General features: G+C 41.9%; 1 protein-coding gene across 2 annotated transcripts; it reads left to right on the forward strand.

The window, feature by feature from the left end:
- The first annotated feature begins 1,711 nt into the window (after positions 1-1,711).
- On the forward strand, positions 1,712-19,491 carry INO80C (INO80 complex subunit C). 2 transcript variants are annotated; one of them, XM_006919966.3, is made up of 5 exons: positions 1,712-2,032; positions 13,377-13,487; positions 14,332-14,443; positions 15,344-15,411; positions 19,103-19,491. In XM_006919966.3, exons 1-5 carry the CDS (start codon positions 1,877-1,879, stop codon positions 19,220-19,222), a joined length of 567 nt encoding a protein of 188 aa, XP_006920028.1. In that variant the 5' UTR covers positions 1,712-1,876; the 3' UTR covers positions 19,223-19,491. The 2 variants fall into 2 exon arrangements, with proteins under 2 accessions (XP_006920028.1, XP_015451109.2); XM_015595623.2 differs by lacking the exon at positions 1,712-2,032 and adding an exon at positions 2,095-2,142.
- Positions 19,492-19,743: the final 252 nt, after the last annotated feature.

Consider the following 19,743-nt stretch of genomic DNA (forward strand, 5'->3'; position numbering starts at 1 on the left):
GAAGAAAGGGGATCAGATAGGTTAGGAATGAATGTAGCGATGGGAAGCCCGATGGTGGTCTAATCACTTATCTGATTCCTTAAAAGTAGGGAATTGATATTTGAACTCAATAAATATTTACTGAGAGACTACAGGAAGCTGTTCAGCAGAGCACCGTGTATACTCAGAGAGGCATGAACAGGGTGGGAATAGGGGAAAAGGAGGGTGCATCAGATGGCAGAAAGCTTTTCACTGGAAGCAGCATCTAAACCGAGGCAAAGGAGTTAAGCATTCCTAGAAGAGGAAATAATGGAAACAAAAGCATGATGAGTTAAGGGAACAATGTACATTCTCGGAAATAAAGTTAGTCCCTGGCTGAAGCAGAGGAAATTAAGTGCTGGGAATAAAGCAAGAGAAGGGGGCAAAGCCAGTTATTAAGGACCTTATATGCCAAAGTAAAAGGGCCCTGAACAATATAAGAAAGTTAGTGGCATGACTAAATTTATGATTTAGATAGCCCATTCTGGCAGCCGGTGTGAAGGATGGCCTAGGGTCAGGGAGGATTAGAAAACAAATGGAGGCCCAAACTTCCATCAGGAAGGCTATTGAGAGCAGGAGTGTTGAAGGAGTGAGCTGAGAGGGTGGCTGACTGGAATGGGATATGGGTGTGTTACTAGAGAGGGTGGGCCCAGAAAGCCAGGGTCAACATCTAGCTTCTGGCTTAGGTGACTAGCGGGTTAGAGTTGTAGTTACTGAGATAAAGAATAAGGAAGCCTAGATTTAGTTGAGGATAGGAGTGGAGGTTGGAGCATGGGAGAGAACATTTTACCATTGGATGGTTCTGCATAGGAGAAAAGTTGTAACATTATTGTCAGTTTCCCTAACTGTTCTCTCTTACCTCTAAGTCACTCTGCAGCCTATTTCTTTCAAGTAATCCAGATTCATATATGCCACTTTCCTGTATTAGAACACAGTAGCTTCAACTAATTACTGCAGGGGGTTCATTCATTCATTAACGACTTTAAAATATTTATAATATACCAATGACTTGCAAGGTACTGCGATCTGGGAAAGATAAATGAACAAAACATAACCTACCTTCCCTTCACAGAGTTTCATTCTAGCAGAAGCCAAAAGACACTAACCAACCAATTATAACCCACACAGTTTGGGTCATAAATGTTCTAAAGTGCAGAGCAGTATGTACAAACAACAAGGAGGAGGGGGTGTTCCACCAAAGTTCATAAATAGGTTTTAGCAGACTTGTGAACTCTCTGAAATCTCTGTAAAATTTTGCCCATGCCTATATACATTTGGTTGGGGTGGGAGAGGGAGGATAGCATAGCTTACATGTTCAAAGAGGCCTGAAACCCCCAAAAGGTTAAGAACCACTCTATGCTATTTGGGCACTACTGATACACTAACTTCTTCGGTGCCAAAAGGCAACGACCACAGGGAAAGATAGCAGCATGGCGGGGCTGTCTAATCCACCGAGAATGACCCTACTTTTCTTCTTAGTTATCAAAAGTGATCCATCTTTTGACTTAATGTGGGGAAAAAAACAACATGGTTGTTCTTTTTAAGCCCAGTTACTTAAAAAAAGAAAAAAAAAATCGCGAGATGTTCTATTCCTCAATCACGGGATTTCTAAACATGTGCCCGGGTCGGGAGAACCAGAGTAGGAGGACATCGTCCCTCAGACACCTTCCCGCCCTGACGGAATTGGCTGCACCGAGCTCCGCTTTTTAGATACGGCCGAGAGAAAGAAGTCAACGAATGCTTTGAGAGTCCAGGCCGGGTTTTCTGGCATTAAGACGGAAGTAACAGCGAGCCGGAAGTCCCAGGCCTGCACAGAGAAAGAAGTGGGGAGGGGGAAGGAGGAAAACTCGGGGTAGGGATGGCGGCTCAAATTCCAATTGTGGCCACTACCACCACTCCGGGGATAGCCCGGAACAGCAAGAAGAGGCCAGCCAGTCCTTCCCACAACAGCAGCAGCGCCGGGATATACAGCGCCAGTAAGAAGAAAAAAGCGTCCACCTCTAGCTTTGCACAGGTACGCTGTAGCTCGACTAGCCTGCGCGTGCGCGGTGGTTGAGCGGCGGGGCGGGGCGAGAGCGCATGCGCGGGCCCTGCAGGGCGGAGCGAAGGACTGCACCGCAGAGGGTAGGTACGCAGGACAGGCGAGTCAGGGTGCATGCGCCGCGCTTGTGGCCTCTCCTTTGACCCCCTAGTGCAGATGAAACATTTTCTCCTTTAGTTTGGACATGTAGGAATTGAGTAAAGAGTCACCCGCGTTGCACTGTTCTTGAGGAGAGGTGGGCAGATTATTACTGATTTAGTGGAAGGACGGTCTCTTCGCATCAAGGTTGCAATTGAGAGTTAGGTTCAGTGAAGCAGAAGTTAACGTGTCTCACCTTCGTCCGTTCGACAGACAGTGACCGAGTGTCTGTAAGGTTCAGAGCTCCCTAAGGTCCTACATGGAGGAATACCAAGATGTATTGATATGGATGTTTTCCCTCATCCTTAGAAAAGTGCTTTTTTGACCCTCAGTTTCCTCGTCCCAAGTGGGTTTCTTACAATTACCTTATGGGGTTGTTGTAAGGATTCAATGATCTCGTGGTCATAAAGCCCTTAGCACAGTACTTGGTACAGACTTCTCGGCATCTGGACAATCTAGGCTCCAAAATTCCAGCAAAGAATTTTCGGTGGAGGAGTAGCTAGCTTAGTCAGATGAGTGTTTGTCTTGGCTTCTGTATTTTATTTTAAAACAATAGGAGAGCAAAGATGGAGTGTTATATACTGTGTCCTCTCCAGAACATGCGGTGGCATCGTTCACCCAGAACAATGTTATAGAGATGTTAACTGCCTGTCATTCCTTCCATTGTTAATTAATAGTGTTCCACGCCCCCCTTTTAAAAATGCTTTATTGAGGTATGATTTACATACAGTAAAATGCACAAATCTTAATAGTACAGATCAAGGACTTTTTACATATGTATACACTTACGTGGCCACCACCCAGATCAAAATAGAGAGCATTTTTAAGAGCTCCAGAAAAGGCCCTGGTGACCCTTTCCAGGCATTACTGTCTTCCCTCCCTGTCAGAGGTAACTACTATTTTGAAATCTCTCGCCATAGCTTGGCTTTGTGTTTTTGAACAGAATATAAATGGAATCATACAGAACAAATTCTTTTGTGTCTGTTTGGATTTCTCTGTGAAACAATGTTTTTGAGAGTTGTTCATTCATGTTATTACCTATATCAGTATGTTTGGTACACTGTGTAAACATACCACAACTGATGGATATTTGAGTTTTGTTTACAATTTTTGGCTTTTATACATAAGCTGCTCTGAACATTCCTGTACAAGTCTGTGTAGACATAGGCTTTCATTTCTCTTGGATAAATGGATAGTAGTGGAATCAGTGGATTATAAAGTAGACACACATTTAACTCAGAAATTGTAAAAACAGTATTTCCCAAAGTAGTTGCGCTAGTGTACATTCTCACCAACAAAATGAGAGAGTTCCAATTGCTCTACATCCTTAGCAATACTTGGCATCGTCCACTTTTAATTTTAGTCGTTCTGATGGCTATGTAGTTGTATCTAATTTTTGTTTTAATTTTTGTTTCTCTGATTACTGATTACTTATGATATCAATCACTTTTTTATATGCTTATTGACCATTCCTATATCTTTTGTGAAGTGCTTGATTTTTTTATAGTTGGCTCATTTTTTTAAAAAATGTTTAGGAGTTAATATACTCTTGATTGAAGTTCTTTGCCACATATATATGCATTGTGAGTACTTTCTCCCAGAATATATGTGGATATCCAACTGTGCCAAGACTGAGGAATGTAGTCATTACATATTGGGAGAAATGATTGTTTTGACCCTAAAAATAGCACTGATCAACTCCCACCACAGCAAGCTTCAGAGAGTGGCCAAATGCCTTCAGGATAATGGACATTCCCGGTAACCGACTTGGTAGAAATCACAAATCTCCGGCCCCAGAGCTCTCGCTGAGGGGAAAGGTTCCCTGTGGATCCTCTTCATCTCAGCAGCTTCAACAAACTCTCAGGCAGGAAAGAGTAGGTCATTCCTTGGAATAGTGAATTCTTTCATCTTTGCTGTCCTCTCCCTAACTGGCATTTAATTAATGAAGTATATAACTAGTTACCCTACTCCCACCCTCAGCATTCCATGAAGAAGTAAAAATCTTGGCTCTGTCTCCAGAAAGGAGCCTTAAGATGTTTTTCCTGCTCTAACATAGCCTTCCAACCTAGTTCCCGGCTCCACAGCATCTGCGGCAGTAGCACAGTGCTGCCCTGAGGGTTGTCTGGATGTCTGGAATCTACCTAGGTGACCTTTACCTATGTCTTTTGCTTAGCCTTTCTGTTCTGTTTCAGTTCAGTTCAATCAGCAAGAATTTATTATATTGTATTTCTGTTATGTCCCCAGCAGTATACTTAAGACATTTCAAAGGATTACAGCTTGTCCCTGTCCTCCCAGAAATCTCCAAGGAGGAGAAAATGACATTTATCTAGTGTTTTAATTTTCTATTGTTGTCGTAACAAATTACCACAAATTAGTGACTTAAATAACACATTTATTCCTTGTTCTGTAGGTCAGAAGTCCTGGTACAACATGACTAGTTTAGTTCTCTGCTCAGGGTATCACAAAGCTGAGATTGGTGTTTTGGCTGGGCTGGTTTCTTGTCTGCAGGCTCTGGATGAAAATCTTTTTTTCAGGCTCATTCAGATTGTTGGCAGAATTCAATTCTTTGCAGTGGCAGGACTAAGGTTCTTGTCTCCTTGCTGGCAGTTAGCCACTGTCCACATTCTTTGCCACATGGCTTCCTCTATCTTTGAAGCCAACTATGGAGAATCTCTTATGTCAAATCCCTCTCACGCCTCAAATATCTTTGACTTTTCCTTTCCCTGATTTAAAGGGTTTGTATACCCACCTTGTAAATCTCCTTTGTTTAAGGTCAGCTAATTTGATACCTTATATTATATATCTTCAAAACCCCTTCACAGCAGTACCCACATTACTTTTTGCTTGAATAACTGAGAGAAGGTATGTGCACACCAGTGGCTGGGATTCCTAAGGGCCATCTTAGAATTCTGCCTATCACATATGTGGAACAAGTAGGAAAATACAGTGATTTCTAACTATGTACTAAAGTCGATTATAGGTATTCTCTGGTGTTGGTGTCCTAGTATGGTGGGACACTGGCAGATAAGGACTCATGTAGGCAATGCTAGAGGAGCGATAGGGAGGAAGAGGGACTTGAGGTGGACTTTGAGGGGTGGCGAGTTTGGGTGGGGAAGGCCGACCAGGGCTGGAGCTGTGAACAGGTATCAGATTGCTCAGGGTTTCATCTGTGGGAAATGAGTGGTTTTATATAAATGATCGAATTTTTTTAGTTAATAGAGACTTTACAGATCTTTCAGTATCTAAATTTCCTTACTTTAGTGGTTAGCTATTTTTTTCTTTTTTGTTTCTTGTTGTTGTTGCTGTTTTGTTTCTTATAAAAAAAGAAATGTCTGTAAAACTTTTGTGGGATTTAAAAATTTACAAATGACATTAAAGTAGACATTAGAGTGCTTTTTGAAATGTGAGATAACTTCATGAAGTCCGAAGACAGGTTTTAATTTCCAGAATGTACATGCTGTTTCTAAAGTAAAATTGAGCGAATAAATGAAATTTAAAGGGTTTTATGCTCAGAAGTCCTTAGGAATCAACAGAAATTACTAAATGTTTATGCTTGCTAAGTTGTACAAATTGTCACAGAATTACAATTCTGTGTTTGGATTTATATTTTAAGTGTAACTAATGTAGTTATTGATCAATAATATAATCTGGAGCGTGCCATCTCTTGTCCATTCTGGTTATAATACTATGAAAATGATTAGTGCTGACTTGGGTTGGAGAACAGATACACTGTGCTAAAATGACAGAAATCATAATAAGTAATGAAAATTAACATTTATTGGGCATTTACTACATACCAGGCACTCTTCTAAGCACTTTCTAAATTCTATCTCACGTAAGCCTCAAAACAACCCTTTGTGAATTGTTATTCTACAAATAAAAAACAAATAAACAAACGGGAGCATAGAGAGGTTAAGTATCTTTTCCAAGGTCACACAGCTAACAAGTGGTAGAGTGAAAACTGGAACCCAGGCTGACGGTCCAGAGTCTACATACTTTTTTCTTGATTGCTTCTCTTGATACCACTTTTGTTGCTCTGCCTTAGAAGATGTAATTATACCTCCGATGTAACCAAATCCATGGTGCAGAGAAATGCTTTTTGAGGGAATTTTATTAGGTAAATATAAGGCGCTTTAGATTTTCCAAATGCCTATTCAAGTTGGTAAAATCTACAGAGAAACCCAACTGGCCCGTAGACTGACTGTTATATAATAGACTAGTTTGTAATGGAACCCTTTTTCTGTTTTCCCCAAGATAACTCGTGGATTACAGTCCTAACCTTACCCCCAAAGTTTGCCATGAAATGTCTTGCTTTTATTATTATTTTCGCATCACTCTAGTATATCAATAATTTTTGGAAACAAATGTCGTCACTCTATTATAGCATTCTCTTTTTAGTAGTCGCATCACTGAAAATGTCAAATCCTAGAAAACCTAGCATTCCTATCTGAGCTGCACTTTTTTTTTCTAAACGGGAAAAAGGTTAATAAAACATCTAAAGTTGAGAGGCAGCAGTTGCTTCTTTTGAAGGTTAATGCAGAGTGCATGTGATTACAGACTCTTCTATGACTGGAGGCAGCCAGAGAATGTTGAACTGATTTGATTTATTTATCTAAAAAAATAATCATTCTACCTTTAAAAAATCGTAAATTTAGAAAGTTTTTTCTATTTTTAAAGTGGACATAAAAAGCCACCCAGTCTTCTTCCTCAACAACTATAATAATTAGTGTTCTCTGTGTGTAGATACAGTTTTTTTCATTTTATTTGGTGTATAACATGGTGTGCCCTGCTTTTGACTTAGCATTATTTCATGAACCTTTCTCTATGTTATAGACTTCTTAAGGGATTAGGTGCTCTTATTTAATTGACTTACTGAATATTTAGGCTGCGTCTCACAGGTTTGCTCTTTCAAGTAACCCTACATTAAGCCTCTAGTTTTAGACTAGGGTCAGCTTTTGAATCTAGAATACTATTAATTAGGTGCAAGTGGACATTTGATTTTTTAGTAATAAGACAAAGGACATTTGTTTCTCTGCTTAGTAACCACAGACAGAATGCCCAAGTTATCCTTATGTCTGAGTCAGCCATGCAGGCTGCTGTCTGGAGAGATGAAGCCATTTATTTGGGCTCTGCCATTGGGCAGAGCTGAGGCCTCACTGACTCGTCTCAGTCTGGGGCAGGCATGTCCCTCTTTCATAGCAGGGCAGGTTTATCTTCCCTGGGACTTACATCAGCCCTTTTAGTGCTAAGTGTTCATTCTTTCCTCTTGTTAGAGTGTTCGTGTCTTGGTGCGGGAGAGTTCATCTCGTAAAGTCTCTAAGTGTTATAGTAGTTTAGTAATATGAAAACTGTACATCATATTAAGTTTTATTTTATTGCATCCCCACCTCACTGACTTGATCCTCCCTTTGACTGAAGGTCTCTCTCCCTCTCATTCTGTAACTAATAGACTCAAGAGTCTCAGCTTGGCTGAAGCCCAGGGAAAGGAAAGAATGAGGGAGCAGTAATGTGGAAGGCGGAGTTAAAAAGAGTAAAGAAATGCAGAAAACCCAGTTCTGGTCCCAGAGTTGGGTATTCTTTTGGAGCCTGGGAAAAGGGTGCTTACTGTTTCAGAGGATGCAGCTCTGGAATGATGCAGCTCGGTTCACCTCAGGATGGCTTCCTTTCTCAGCTTTGTCTTCAGCTTGACTCCTTAGTAGGGTTCTGGCCTGCTGACAAAGGAAGAGAAAAGGATGGAGTAGCCACATGAGCAAGAGGGGTGAGTTTCGGAAATCAGTGCATGAGCACATCATCTTCTTGACTCCGCTCAAGCATGCTACCCGGAACATGATGTCAACTCCTGGCCCTCTCTTCTCACCATCCCCTTCCTCTCAGCAGATGCACCTGTCCGATGGTGTATCCTCGCCCTTAGCCAAGCTCTCAGATCTTCCAACCCACAGGGACTTGCTGAGGCCCCTGCATAGTGGCTGCCGGGCCAGCACTACCTGCCCAGATCTCTGTGAAGCATTTCTGCCTGATGGTGTTCTCCCGGGTCTCCCTGGGCCTGGAACAGCCTACATTAAAAGAATGCCCTGTATTTCCTCCCAAGATTTCACTGTGACTTTGACCTTCCCCACTAGGAATCAGAGAAGAGGCATGAACAGAAAGGGGAAAATGCGGTCTTTCAGCAATTCTGGAGAAGGAGATAAAGCTAACGCCAGTGCATGAGGCTGGCAGCACTGAGCTGGGCATGTTCTGTGGCTGGTTCCGTAATCACCATTGGAGGCTTTGGGGCCCAGTTCTTCATTTCCTTTTCGTATCTCTTTGCTTCTGGAGCAGTTCTGTTTGTTTATATTCTCCCGAATGGAAACAAGATTATATAAGTTGTCATTTTCTTTATGAAAAACTCAATAAAGTTGAAACAAAGTATATTTGGCCCTAGGAAAGCTCTCATATTCTACCTATTTTCCCTGAGTTGTCCCTAGCTGTCATGGTTTCTCCCTGATGGGAGCTCTCTGCATACTTCTTAGGGTTATTTTTCTCTCTCTTACTTAAATCAGGCCACCCTGTAGGCCCAGCCTTCTGACAGCCCACACCCATTGGCTTTTCCTCCCTGAGTAGTCTTGTGATGCACCCTTAACGAATTGTTAGATTCCTCAAGAGAATGGCCCGTTTCATTCTAACACTAGCAAGTGACCTCACCTCATGTGCCTTCCAGCCAGTGGGCCAAACTCCCTCCTTCCCCCTGTGTGGCCACCTCTTAAAAGAGCAGATGACGGTCACTCTTCTCAACTTGCATGCCAGCTAAGGCTTCCTCTTCAGGTTTCATGGAACTCCTGGCTCACTCGCTGTCAGATTGGCCTATAAAAACAGGTAACCAAACTGTTTTTCAAAATGACTGCCCCTTTTACATTTTCACGAGCAATGTCTGAGGGTTCTAGTTTCTCCACATCCTCGCCAACACATGCTATTGTGTTTTCGATTATAGCCATTTTAGTGGGTGTGAAATAATATCTCACTATTTTGATTTACATTTCCCTACTGACTAATGATGTTGAACATCTTTTCAATGCTTATTGGCCATTTGTATATCTTTTCTGAAGACATTTTTATTGAAGTCTTTGCCTTTAAAATGGAATTATTTGTCTTTTTGTCATTGAGTCATAAGAGTCCTTTATATATTCTGGATTAGCATTATTTATTTTGTTGCTCAAATTGCCCAGATTTGGCTACTGGGAACTCTTCAAACTGGCTCCTGTAACCTTTAATGTACCTCTACCATTTTTTGAGTGCTGTTATGCACTGAATTATGTCCCCCCAAGATTCATCTGTTGTAGTCCTAACCCTTAGTACACCTCAGATTGTTACTGTATTTAGAGATAGAACCATTACAGAAATAATTAAGGCTAAATGAGGTCACATGGATGGGGCTCTAATCCAGTAAGACCGGTGTCCTTATAAGAAGAGGGAGAGACATCAGGGAGGCCCATGTACAGAGGAAAGGCCATGTGAAGACAGTGAGAAGATGGCCATCTACAAATCAAGGAGAGGGGCCTCAGGAGGAATCAACGCTGCTGGCACCTGGATCTTGGACTCTAGTCTCCAGAACTGTGAGAAGATAAATTTCTGTTGTTCAAACCACTCAGTCTGTGGTATTTTGTTATGGCATCTCTAGCAAACTGATGCAGTAGTTTTCTTACTTTCTGGTACCACAAGGCTCATCTTGTACTTTCCTGTCCCAGCCCTGGAATTAGCCATTTGTTTAAGGATCACTAGATCCTGGGAAATATATTTAGAAACTAGGATCTGGACAATGGTGTGCCTGCTGTTCGCTGTTTCTAGCCCTCTGAGTAGAGAGACCTAGGAGATATAGGTATGTGTGTACATAACAACCCCCCCACACACACACACACCTCCGTATCTATTTCTGTGTTTATCTGTCTATGTATATGTTAAAAACCACGAGTTCATATTACCTCTGATTTTAATCTACTATGCAAGGTTCATTTTAGCCTTCCCCATTCCTATTTGCTTCATCTTAGAACACATATTGGCAGAATTACTAACCCGTACCCTTGTGAGAAACAAACCTACAAATTGTTTATGTTCTTTTTGCCTTTAACCTTAAGGTTATGTTGTCAAAATACTGTTTTCATAGTCACCAAAGTTATGTCTCCCTTCCTCTCTTTCAGTGTGGTTGTTATTCATTCCAAATATAGCAAGGCCGATTTGGTTGTGTTTGTATTCCATCTTCTCTGCCTGCTGCCCCATCCTTATTGGTTTTATCAGTAGTAGTAGTAGTAGTAGTATGTAAAACTTTAACATGGTTCAAAAGGTCAAAACTCTACAAAGAGCTATACTTAGAGAAGTTTTACTCCTCTCTCTTCCCATCTCCCTGTCCTTTCCGCCCTGTTCCTTGTGCTCTGCAGGTAACCAAGCCCAGTTGTTTCTGAATTATCCTTCCTGTGTTTCTTTGTGTTCGGCCACGGCATCCCACCCAGGAACGATTCCTTACAATGAACTCCTGAGCATATACATATTGATACTGGAATTTAGTTAGGCCACGCTGTCTTGTTCCTTAACTCCGGTCAGTCAACCAGTCAGTGATGCTTTGGTACTAACTCTGTGCCAGGCACTGGGTTAGATGCAGAGGACGGAAGACTGAGCCATAGAATGAAGCAGGATGTTTTGACCCCTCTATGAATTCTCACTCTCTGACTCCTTTCCCAGTCCGCTTACCTCTCTCCTTTTCTCTCCTTCTGGTTTGTTGTTCCCTGTTTCAAAAGCTGCTGTTTTTCATTGACTAAGACATAGATTCAAACTATCAATCATGTATCCAATTTATAATAGACATTACTCTAACAAACAGCACAAAATAACATTGACAACGGGTTACACAGGTAACGTCAGTAAATGATTAAATGTAATGGGAAAATCAAATCTTCTTCATCAGATTGTGTCTCCCAGGACACGTGTACCTGGCAGAAATACTGTGACCATGAGAGAAAAATCACAAAGGTAAAAAAAGTTAGTTATGTACAAAATGCTAAATCTAATCTTTGTTGTAAAATTAAATCTGACATGGACTAATCCTGATGAAAATAATTTTGGTGAAGCATAAATAAAAATGGAAAAATTGGAAACTATTTGTGCTGTATAGAAAATGACTTACTGGATTTTGCAACAGAAAATACAGAATACAGGAAGGAGGGGGAGCAAGAGACAAGGCCGGAGAGGGAGCCAGAATTTGTTCCTAATCCCAGGGCGGTGGGAACCCCTCGCCAGTTGTAAGTAGGGGATTGACATCACGCTTGCATTTAAAACTATGACACTGACTGTGCTGTAGGGAATGGAGTAGGCAAGATGTGTACTACAGGGTCACTCCTCTGAAGCTTATATCTAAGAAAGGTGCCAGATAAGGGCAAAGAATTGTGGCAAAGAAGGGTAGGCAGACAGAGGCGGGCAGGAGGAAGAGAATGAAGGAAAGGAGAGAAGAGAGACATCACTTGTGGCTACAGACAGTAGGAAAAGGATGAGAAATTGGAGGCCTCTTAGTTCTTGGTTAATTGACATTTGAGCTGGGCCTTGGAGGGGAGAGAAGTTAGGAAGGACCATGAATGGGGGGAGGTTGAGGTGAGGAACAGTCCAGACAGGAAGAGGTGGTATGAACAGAGAAGAAGGAGCACAGGCCTACATGGAGAGACCCTAGAGGAGTCTGGGCAAGTGTTTGAGAAGAAACTGTTTAGAGAACTATTGCAGCAGAATGAGTGCTCCCAATCTCCCCCGTTCCCCTTCCTCCCACATGGATGCCATTGCAGGGCGTGGTAGAGATGGTGGGGGAGGTGGAGTGGAAGATTCTGTGTGTGTGTGTGTGTATCCATCCAGAACTTTCTTACACTGCTGCTGGGAGTGTAAGAGTGCAACTATTTAAGAAAATGATTGGGCATTTTCTTATAAAATGAAACATACACATACCCTATAAGCCAACCATTCCACTCCTAGGTATTTACCCAAGAGAAGTAAAAACACAGGTCCACACAAAGGCTTGTATAGATATTTCACAGCAGCTTTATTTATAATAGCTGAAGACTGAAAATAACAATTTCATTAATAGGAAAATGGGTAAACAAATTGTGGTACATCCTATACACGAGAATACTACTGTGCTGAGTAGTATTCAAATTCAGCAAAACAAACTACTGATCCGTGCAACATCATGGATAGATCTCAGAAACTTTATGCTGAGCTAAAGAAGCCTAACACAACAGTATATACTGCCAGATTCCACTCATGTGAGGCAAAGGTGATGTGGTAGAAATCTGAACAGTGGTTGGCCAAGGATAGAAGGGATTGACTAGGAAGAGGCAGGAGGGAACGTTCTGGGATGATGTAAATGTCCTATATCTCGATAGGGATGTGGGCTGCACAAGTGTAAACATTGGCAAAACCCATGAAACCTAAGATGTGTGCATTTCTCTGTACATGAATTATATGTCAGTTTAAAAAGTTTATTGCAGTCCGGGAAGATTGGAAATTGCATTATAAATCAGGAGTGATTTTTTTGTCTTTCTTCTTTGTAATTGCAGCTTAAAAGATTTTTCGTTTTAAAGCATATTAGCCTTCTTGTCAGGGCATTCTGGCCACAGCCAGCTGACGCTCTAGCCTACTCTCCCTCCATTCTTCTTAGAATGCCCATATCCTGTTGTGCCCCTTATGCATACCAGCTCAAGCCTGGGTTGTCTGGCTGATGTGACCCTTAAAGGGGCTGGATCTTTTTTTTTGTCTTAATGTCTCAAGACAATTTGACAAGATCAATAGGAGTAAGGGGCCATGTGGTGTCATGGAAAGACTGTTTTATTTGTTCATTTGTTTTTCTGTAACCTGGGGATAATAGCACTACCTTGTAGTGGTTGTCAGGGTTAAATGAGCAGCTCAGCTAGGACACCCATTCTTGTGCGTGGCACATAGAGAGGCCAGAAAGCATGACAGCTGGGATCCTGGCTGACTGTCCTGTGGCTTCTGCACTGCAGGTGCGGCTACCAATCTGGCATGCCCTCCTCTGGTGCAGGCCACCTGCAAGGGCTCTGGGCACACTGTATTCCCTCAAACGTCCCATGGTATCATCTTTTCTTGTTGAGAGCTGAATTAAGGAACTCAGCTAAAAGAAACTGACCTCCTACTACTCTTACTATGTTTTAAGGGTATCAGCATGGAAGCCATGGCTGAGAATAAAATGGTGCCCTCTGATTTTAGCACAGGACCTATGGAAAAAACTGCCAAACCTTTGCCATTTAAGGATCCGAACTTTGTGGTAAGCATCTAAGGTACTTTATACATAAAAAATCAAACAACCATACCATGGCTTCTGATCATGCTGGGCCTGCATGTCCCCTTCTCCATCCAAGTCACCACCTTCTCTGTCATGGGCTGTTGTGGGAGGGGTGGAGGCAGGATAACACAGGCATTTCCTTTAAGTACATCTAAGCTATTGTGCTGTAAAGTAGAAATAGGCTACTCTTCCTTTTGTTCTCGAAGGATATAAGAAATATAGTGATTCAGGTTACACGATTAAAAGTTTATTTTTCATTAATTAGTTTTGAAAATACAGTATTGCCAGTGCCTGCAGCAGATTTTGGCATTCTTTTCCATTTTATTTTGTCATCTTCATAGGACAAAAGAAAAAAAAATTCTAGAAGGCTTGCCATGCCATGATTGAACCTTATTTAGGTTTTCCAGGATCACCAGCACTTTGCAAGGCAAAGACTTGCCCTCAGAAGGGTTTAGAGAGGTGATCATGAATTTAAATCTAACTTTGTAGTAAATTTATTTTAAAGTAATAGGAAATTCATGAGTGAATTCAAAGTTAGACCCAATAAAGGATGTGATTTTCTATGTGTATGTAAAAAAAATGTTATAACATTTTATTTCTACTCTATCACTAACTCACTCATAGGTTTCAACAATTCAAAAGCATTGTTTTTTATAAGTAAGATTAAAATATACAGTGTATTACTTTTTTAAAAAGCCTTAGGGGTATAAATGATTGCTGACAGAATGAAGGGTATATTACTGTTATGAATAAGAATAAATGTCAGATTCTGAAATGGTACTTTCCATTGACTTTTGTTTCATCTAATCCATGCTTTTAATTCCAGCACTCTGGCCATGGTGGTGCAGTAGCTGGCAAGAAGAATAGAACCTGGAAGAACCTGAAACAAATTCTTGCTTCTGAAAGGGCATTGCCGTGGCAACTGAACGATCCTAACTGTGAGCTGTCTAGAGCCTTCTATGAGTTCATAATGTTTAGACTAGAAACTTTCTTATAACAAACCTACATTATTGTGTTCGTATTAATGTAGGAAACAATTTTTAGCTTAGGAATTTTATAGTGGCATCAGTATAGGGAAATTATGTATATATTTCCTCATAACTGTATCTATGTCGAATCTGTATTGTCTTGGATGAGTGGTTTTTAGTGTCACTGTTATCATTTCAATCTGGTGAAATAGGTCCTGATATGATAATATCGGTGTTTCTATTTGACAAACTTCTTATTCAGAAATCTGCTCTTAAAATTTGTTTCTAAGAGCAGGGTTGCCCGAGATTTAGAAGGTTTTCTCACAACCAGCTTAAAGGCCAGCTCTGTTTTACCCTCTGAGCTGGTGTTTTTCAGAGTCAATGCTTTATGCTGTGGTATTTCCAAATCTATTGAAAGCACTATTGTACGTTCTGTACAGCTTCATTGGAAAGTATAGGTAAAATTTCCTCCATCTCCCATCCCACTGTACGTCTTTCATGGGGGTGACTCAGACTGGTGAAAAGGGAGCTAGACAGTTGTCTGAGTGTGGACATTCCAGTGTTTGGACGCTCACATCCAAACAGTGGGTTGTTTGGCATCTCATCACCTTCAGCCAATATAGCCTGAGACAGTGAAAGTGGCTTGTGGGCAGATGAGCTTTTTGGTGGTTCTGCTAGAATAGTGTTCCTGGGAACAGGGCAAAGCTAGATCCGGAGCCTGCACTTGGTCTGTGACATACTGCATTATTTCCCCAGAGAATTCTGAGAACTTAATCGCGAAGTAAAAATTTCAGAAATATTATCAAACAGTATTTTAGCCAGCTTAGTTTTCTTCTTTTTCTTTTCTTTTTTTTTTTTTTTTGTTTCCAGATTTCAGTATTGATGCTCCTCCATCCTTCAAACCAGCTAAGAAGTATTCTGATGTTTCAGGTCTTCTTGTGAGTATAATTACATCTCTATGTCTTATAACATTGAATTGAAAGGACGATTTCACAGTGTTGTCTACATAGTAGTGTTGAATATTGACCACCACTGGTCCCGCCTGGAGCCCATAAACTTTGAATAGGTAATGGGGTTTGTGCTGAAGCGTTCACACATTTATTATGGAATGGCTGCCGCCTGGGGCATTCATGTGGGCAGCTTGGAGAAAGGATTGCTCCGAAAAGCAGCAGACCCAAGTTTCACTTTCCCTTCCTCTGCTTAACTATATAAACACAAATACACACACACACACACACACACACACACACACGTATATGTTTCATACATATGTTAATTACACACAGAAAAACTTTTTTTTTATCTTTTTTTACTGCTCAAGTTTAAAAAACTTCTTGCAGTTTAGAGATGATTTTTTTAAATATCGAAATTTCTCTAATGGGGTAATATGGTAAAAGCAGTGATTTTCAAACATATTTTTAAGCACCAGAACTCCTTTTCCAAATGGAATCTTTTACAGAATTCCCTGGAGCCCACCTACCCACTGTGGCCCCTTGTGGATCTGGTCCTCCGTTCTCCCCACTCCCACCACAGTAACCCCTTCTGGGGAACACGGTTTGAAAACTAGCAGCATAGTTGAAGAAGTGGGACTTGGGCAAGTAACTGAACCTCAGGAACCTCCGAGAGTCTCGTTTCCTTCTTTTCAGAATGTAGACGAAGGGTAGAACTTTCAGCTCACCTTCTTCATCACTATTCGATTTGGAAGATAGGCTTTTTTTCATAACTGTAGAAAAAATGAGTCACTTCACTTTTTAAAACTCATTCACATCATTTAAATGCTTTACATTTTTATGAAAATGTATGACTGCAGCTTCTGTAACAAACTAAATTAATGATACACATTTTACCTTGGAAGGATTTGAGTTGTTACTGTATTTTGAAAATAACGTTAGTTATATGCTGAATTAGTCATATGTTTTATTTCCTTCAGAGAACACACACTCCTCAGTGTACTACAGACTTTTAACATAGATCCTTAAACACGAGGATGCTAAAAAATGAAAAAGAGAGAAGAAGCACTATAAAATGGTGTGTGTTTGTGGTGGCTTCTTTTCGCATCCATTCATGGCATGTATCTCCTCCTAAAGGTCCCCTAAGGGAACTTCACCTTTAGAGAAATGTAGCCTTATGCTATCTGTTGTCGACTACGTGAAAATAGTTACCTCTTATATTTGACTTTTTTTAATAGTTGTTTATGACCCAGTTGTCGACTACGTGAAAATAGTTACCTCGTATATTTGACTTTTTTTAATAGTTGTTTATGACCCACCCCTTTGCAGCCAGCCAAGTGACTGACTGACTGTTTCCCCTGTGCGCGGGCGTGGCAGGGAGGTGTGGCAGGGTGGCGAGCAGGGTCACAGCTTTTCAGCCCTGGTTACAAGCCATGGAAAGTACTGTGGCTCGGGAAAGATGAGGAGCAGTGAACACTCCCTGTCCCCCTGCAGCGAGAAAGGCCTGAAAGCTGTTTGCTGCCTGCCCTCCTGGAAGGCAGCCTTTGTTTCATTCAGGCCCCAGGGATGGAATCCGGAGGAGCTTCCGACTGTAGGAGTGCAGTTCTTTACTTGTTCCACTCTGCAGCGTCACTTGGCATCCTCCCTTCTGTTCAGAATACTAGGTCAAGTCCGGTCTGTGCAAGTTCTTGTTGATGACCTTTTTGTTGGTGCCACAGTATCTCTGTATTCTGCATTATGTATTCAGAAGCCTTCTTGGCAGTGAGGTCTGAACTTGAGCGGCTCAGGACAGTTTGGTGGTGGGAGTGAGGCAGCCACAGGAATGGAGCCAGGCTGGGGCTGGTTCGTATACAGAGGCTAGATGATCAAAGCCAGATGCACATGCCTGCGCCCCTGCTCGAACTGTGGGGCAGCCTCCCCCTGCCAGTTAGTCCATCTAACTGCATCCTGGCCAGGAGCCTCAAAAGGGGCTGTTGCTGTTTTTCTAGTTAAGCTTTCCTTTCTGATACTGCCCCTGAAGGGAATGTGGTAAAGAAAGGCACTATTTAGATCAGGCCAAAGGATCAAAGTTTTATTTTATGCAGAACTTCAATTAATCTTAGTTTTTTAGAAATAATCGCATTTTCCTGACGCATAGATGTTAAAAAGCCTAAGGAGATCTCCAGTGGCAGAACTGAAGACTTTTTAGAGTATGAGAAACTCATGACTCAGTTCCCTCGGCTTGTTGCTTCTTCGCTCCCCTCCCAGCTCAGATCTCAGCGTTGCTGCCTCCTCTTCCAAGGAGATGATCAACCTTGGAGCAGACAAGCCACACTTGAGTAATTGGATGTTATCTGTCTAGACTTTAATGGCATCCTTTATAATTTTTTAAAGGAGCTCCAAATGACTCACCCTCATGGTTTCTGTTTCAAAATCTGCAGGAGCCATGTGCCTCGAGGTATATAGGGAGTGAGTTATCTTCTCCACTCTGCACATGTTAAAAACAGACCAAAAGAGAATTTCGATATGTCAATTGAGAAACAAGTTTTCTTTTCTGTGATGGTCCTGATTGTCCATTTTTTGTTCATTCATGTATTTGTTGTTGCTGTACAAACACTGGCTGAAGGCCCACTGTGCACTCTGCATTGCACTTGGAGCTGGGGTTCAGTGATGAGCACACCACAGGGTTCTTGCCTCAGGGAGCCTCATGGCCTAGACCTTAGTCAAAGAGTCATGCAGATAATAAATGTAAAAGCATCAGAGATAAGCATTCCACAGGAGAACAGTGGTGAGGTAAGAGTGAGGGTGGGGTCCTGCCCTTGTGGGGACAGATAAGGCTTCCCTGATATGACTTTGGGGACTGAGTCCTACAGGATGAACAGGTGATTGCTGAGCAAAGTGGGCCAGGATGGGAGCCCCTCCCAAGGAAAGGGCAAATGGGGCATGACAGGAGGGAGAGACATAGAGGCAGGGTAGATGGAACCAGTGAGTGACAACAGGTAGCTGAGGAAAAGGTATGGGAAGGAGGAAAGACTCAGGAGCCATGCTGAGGAGTTGTTTCTTTGTCTCGAGAACAAAAAAGAAGAGCCATTGAGAGGTTTCACGAAGAATGACGTGATCAGACTTGCAAGTAGCAAAGATGACCCTGGCTGCAGTTGTAGGATGGCCGTGTCTTCCAGTGGAAGAGTGGGTGTGGGTGGCCAGTCCAACACTGCAGTGGAGCCCAGGGAGCCGTGGGAGTGGCATGGAGAGAGGGCGGAAGAATGGGAGAGGAGCGCCCTGGAGTAGGTGGAGGGTGGCAGGGAGGGGTGGGTGTGCTGCTCCTTGCCTTGGGGAACAGATCTGGAACATTCTTCTGAAGCAGGTGGTTAGATTGAAGGCAGAGATCCAGGAGGGGTGATCATCATGAATTCACTTTTGGACCTGTTGGTTGCAGCCCTTGAGGCACCAACCAGAAGAATCCTAGTGACCGATGTGGTTATCCCTTTTCCATCCATACCCTGAAGTATTTCTCAAGGCTGGGAAGAGTAACAAGTTTTTGCCCGAGTGAGAAATTTAGTGTTCTTGGTGACAGAGTTAAGACATAATGAAGATATATTTCACTTTCAGTAAAATAGAAAAAAATTTTAACTCGAACTTAAAATATTCACCACCACTACCACCACCTCTTCTGCCTTCTCTGTGCCTATTTCCCACCCAGGCCAACTACACGGACCCCCAGAGCAAGACCATCGAAGAGTTTTCCTACATTCGGAGGCTGCCATCCGATGTCGTCACTGGCTACCTGGCCCTGAGAAAGGCCACAAGCATCGTTCCCTGAGCCTTGAGAAGTGAGGATGAAGTGGAAAACTGTTTCAAAGGCAGACTTTGGACTCATGATTTTGTTTCATGGAAACAAACTCATTTTGCTGTCAATCTGTAAATGTCAATGCTGTGCCTTGGAAAGAATATTTGGCTTTAATTTAAGGGTTTTTTTTTCTATGTTTTTCCTCCAAGTGTGATATTTCCTGTTGAGTTAAATTATACTTCATTTGTTGTCTCAAGTAAAGTTGTTTGACAAGAAAATATAAAATTGTGCTTTTAATATAACCCAAGTACATTCCAGAATTTTGGCTTCAAAGCTCTGAACTCTCTTACAATGTATTTAAAGACTATAATGAATCCTGACAATGGAGCTGGATTATTCTTGATCCCGATGACTCCTTTTTTAGAGCATATTAGTCTTTCTCTTTGATCAGAATGCTTGGAAGAAGTCCAAACCTGGGACTGGAAAAGAAAGAGCTGAGTAGCTCGCCCTGTTGCACTGAGCCAGTCCTCACCCTGTGCCTCAGCCTCTTAATC

Source organism: Pteropus alecto, unplaced genomic scaffold, assembly GCF_000325575.1.
Source record: "Pteropus alecto unplaced genomic scaffold, ASM32557v1 scaffold146, whole genome shotgun sequence".
Lineage (NCBI taxonomy): Eukaryota > Metazoa > Chordata > Mammalia > Chiroptera > Pteropodidae > Pteropus > Pteropus alecto.

What these genes read in the sequence shown, in the direction of transcription:
- INO80C (XM_006919966.3), top strand. Translation starts at nt 1,877, where the DNA reads ATGGCGGCTCAAATTCCAATTGTGGCCACTACCACCACTCCGGGGATA. An exon ending in GCAACTGAACGATCCTAACT is followed by an intron (nt 14,444 to 15,343) that starts GTGAGCTGTCTA and finishes TTTTGTTTCCAG; the next exon opens with ATTTCAGTATTGATGCTCCT. An exon ending in CTGATGTTTCAGGTCTTCTT is followed by an intron (nt 15,412 to 19,102) that starts GTGAGTATAATT and finishes TTTCCCACCCAG; the next exon opens with GCCAACTACACGGACCCCCA.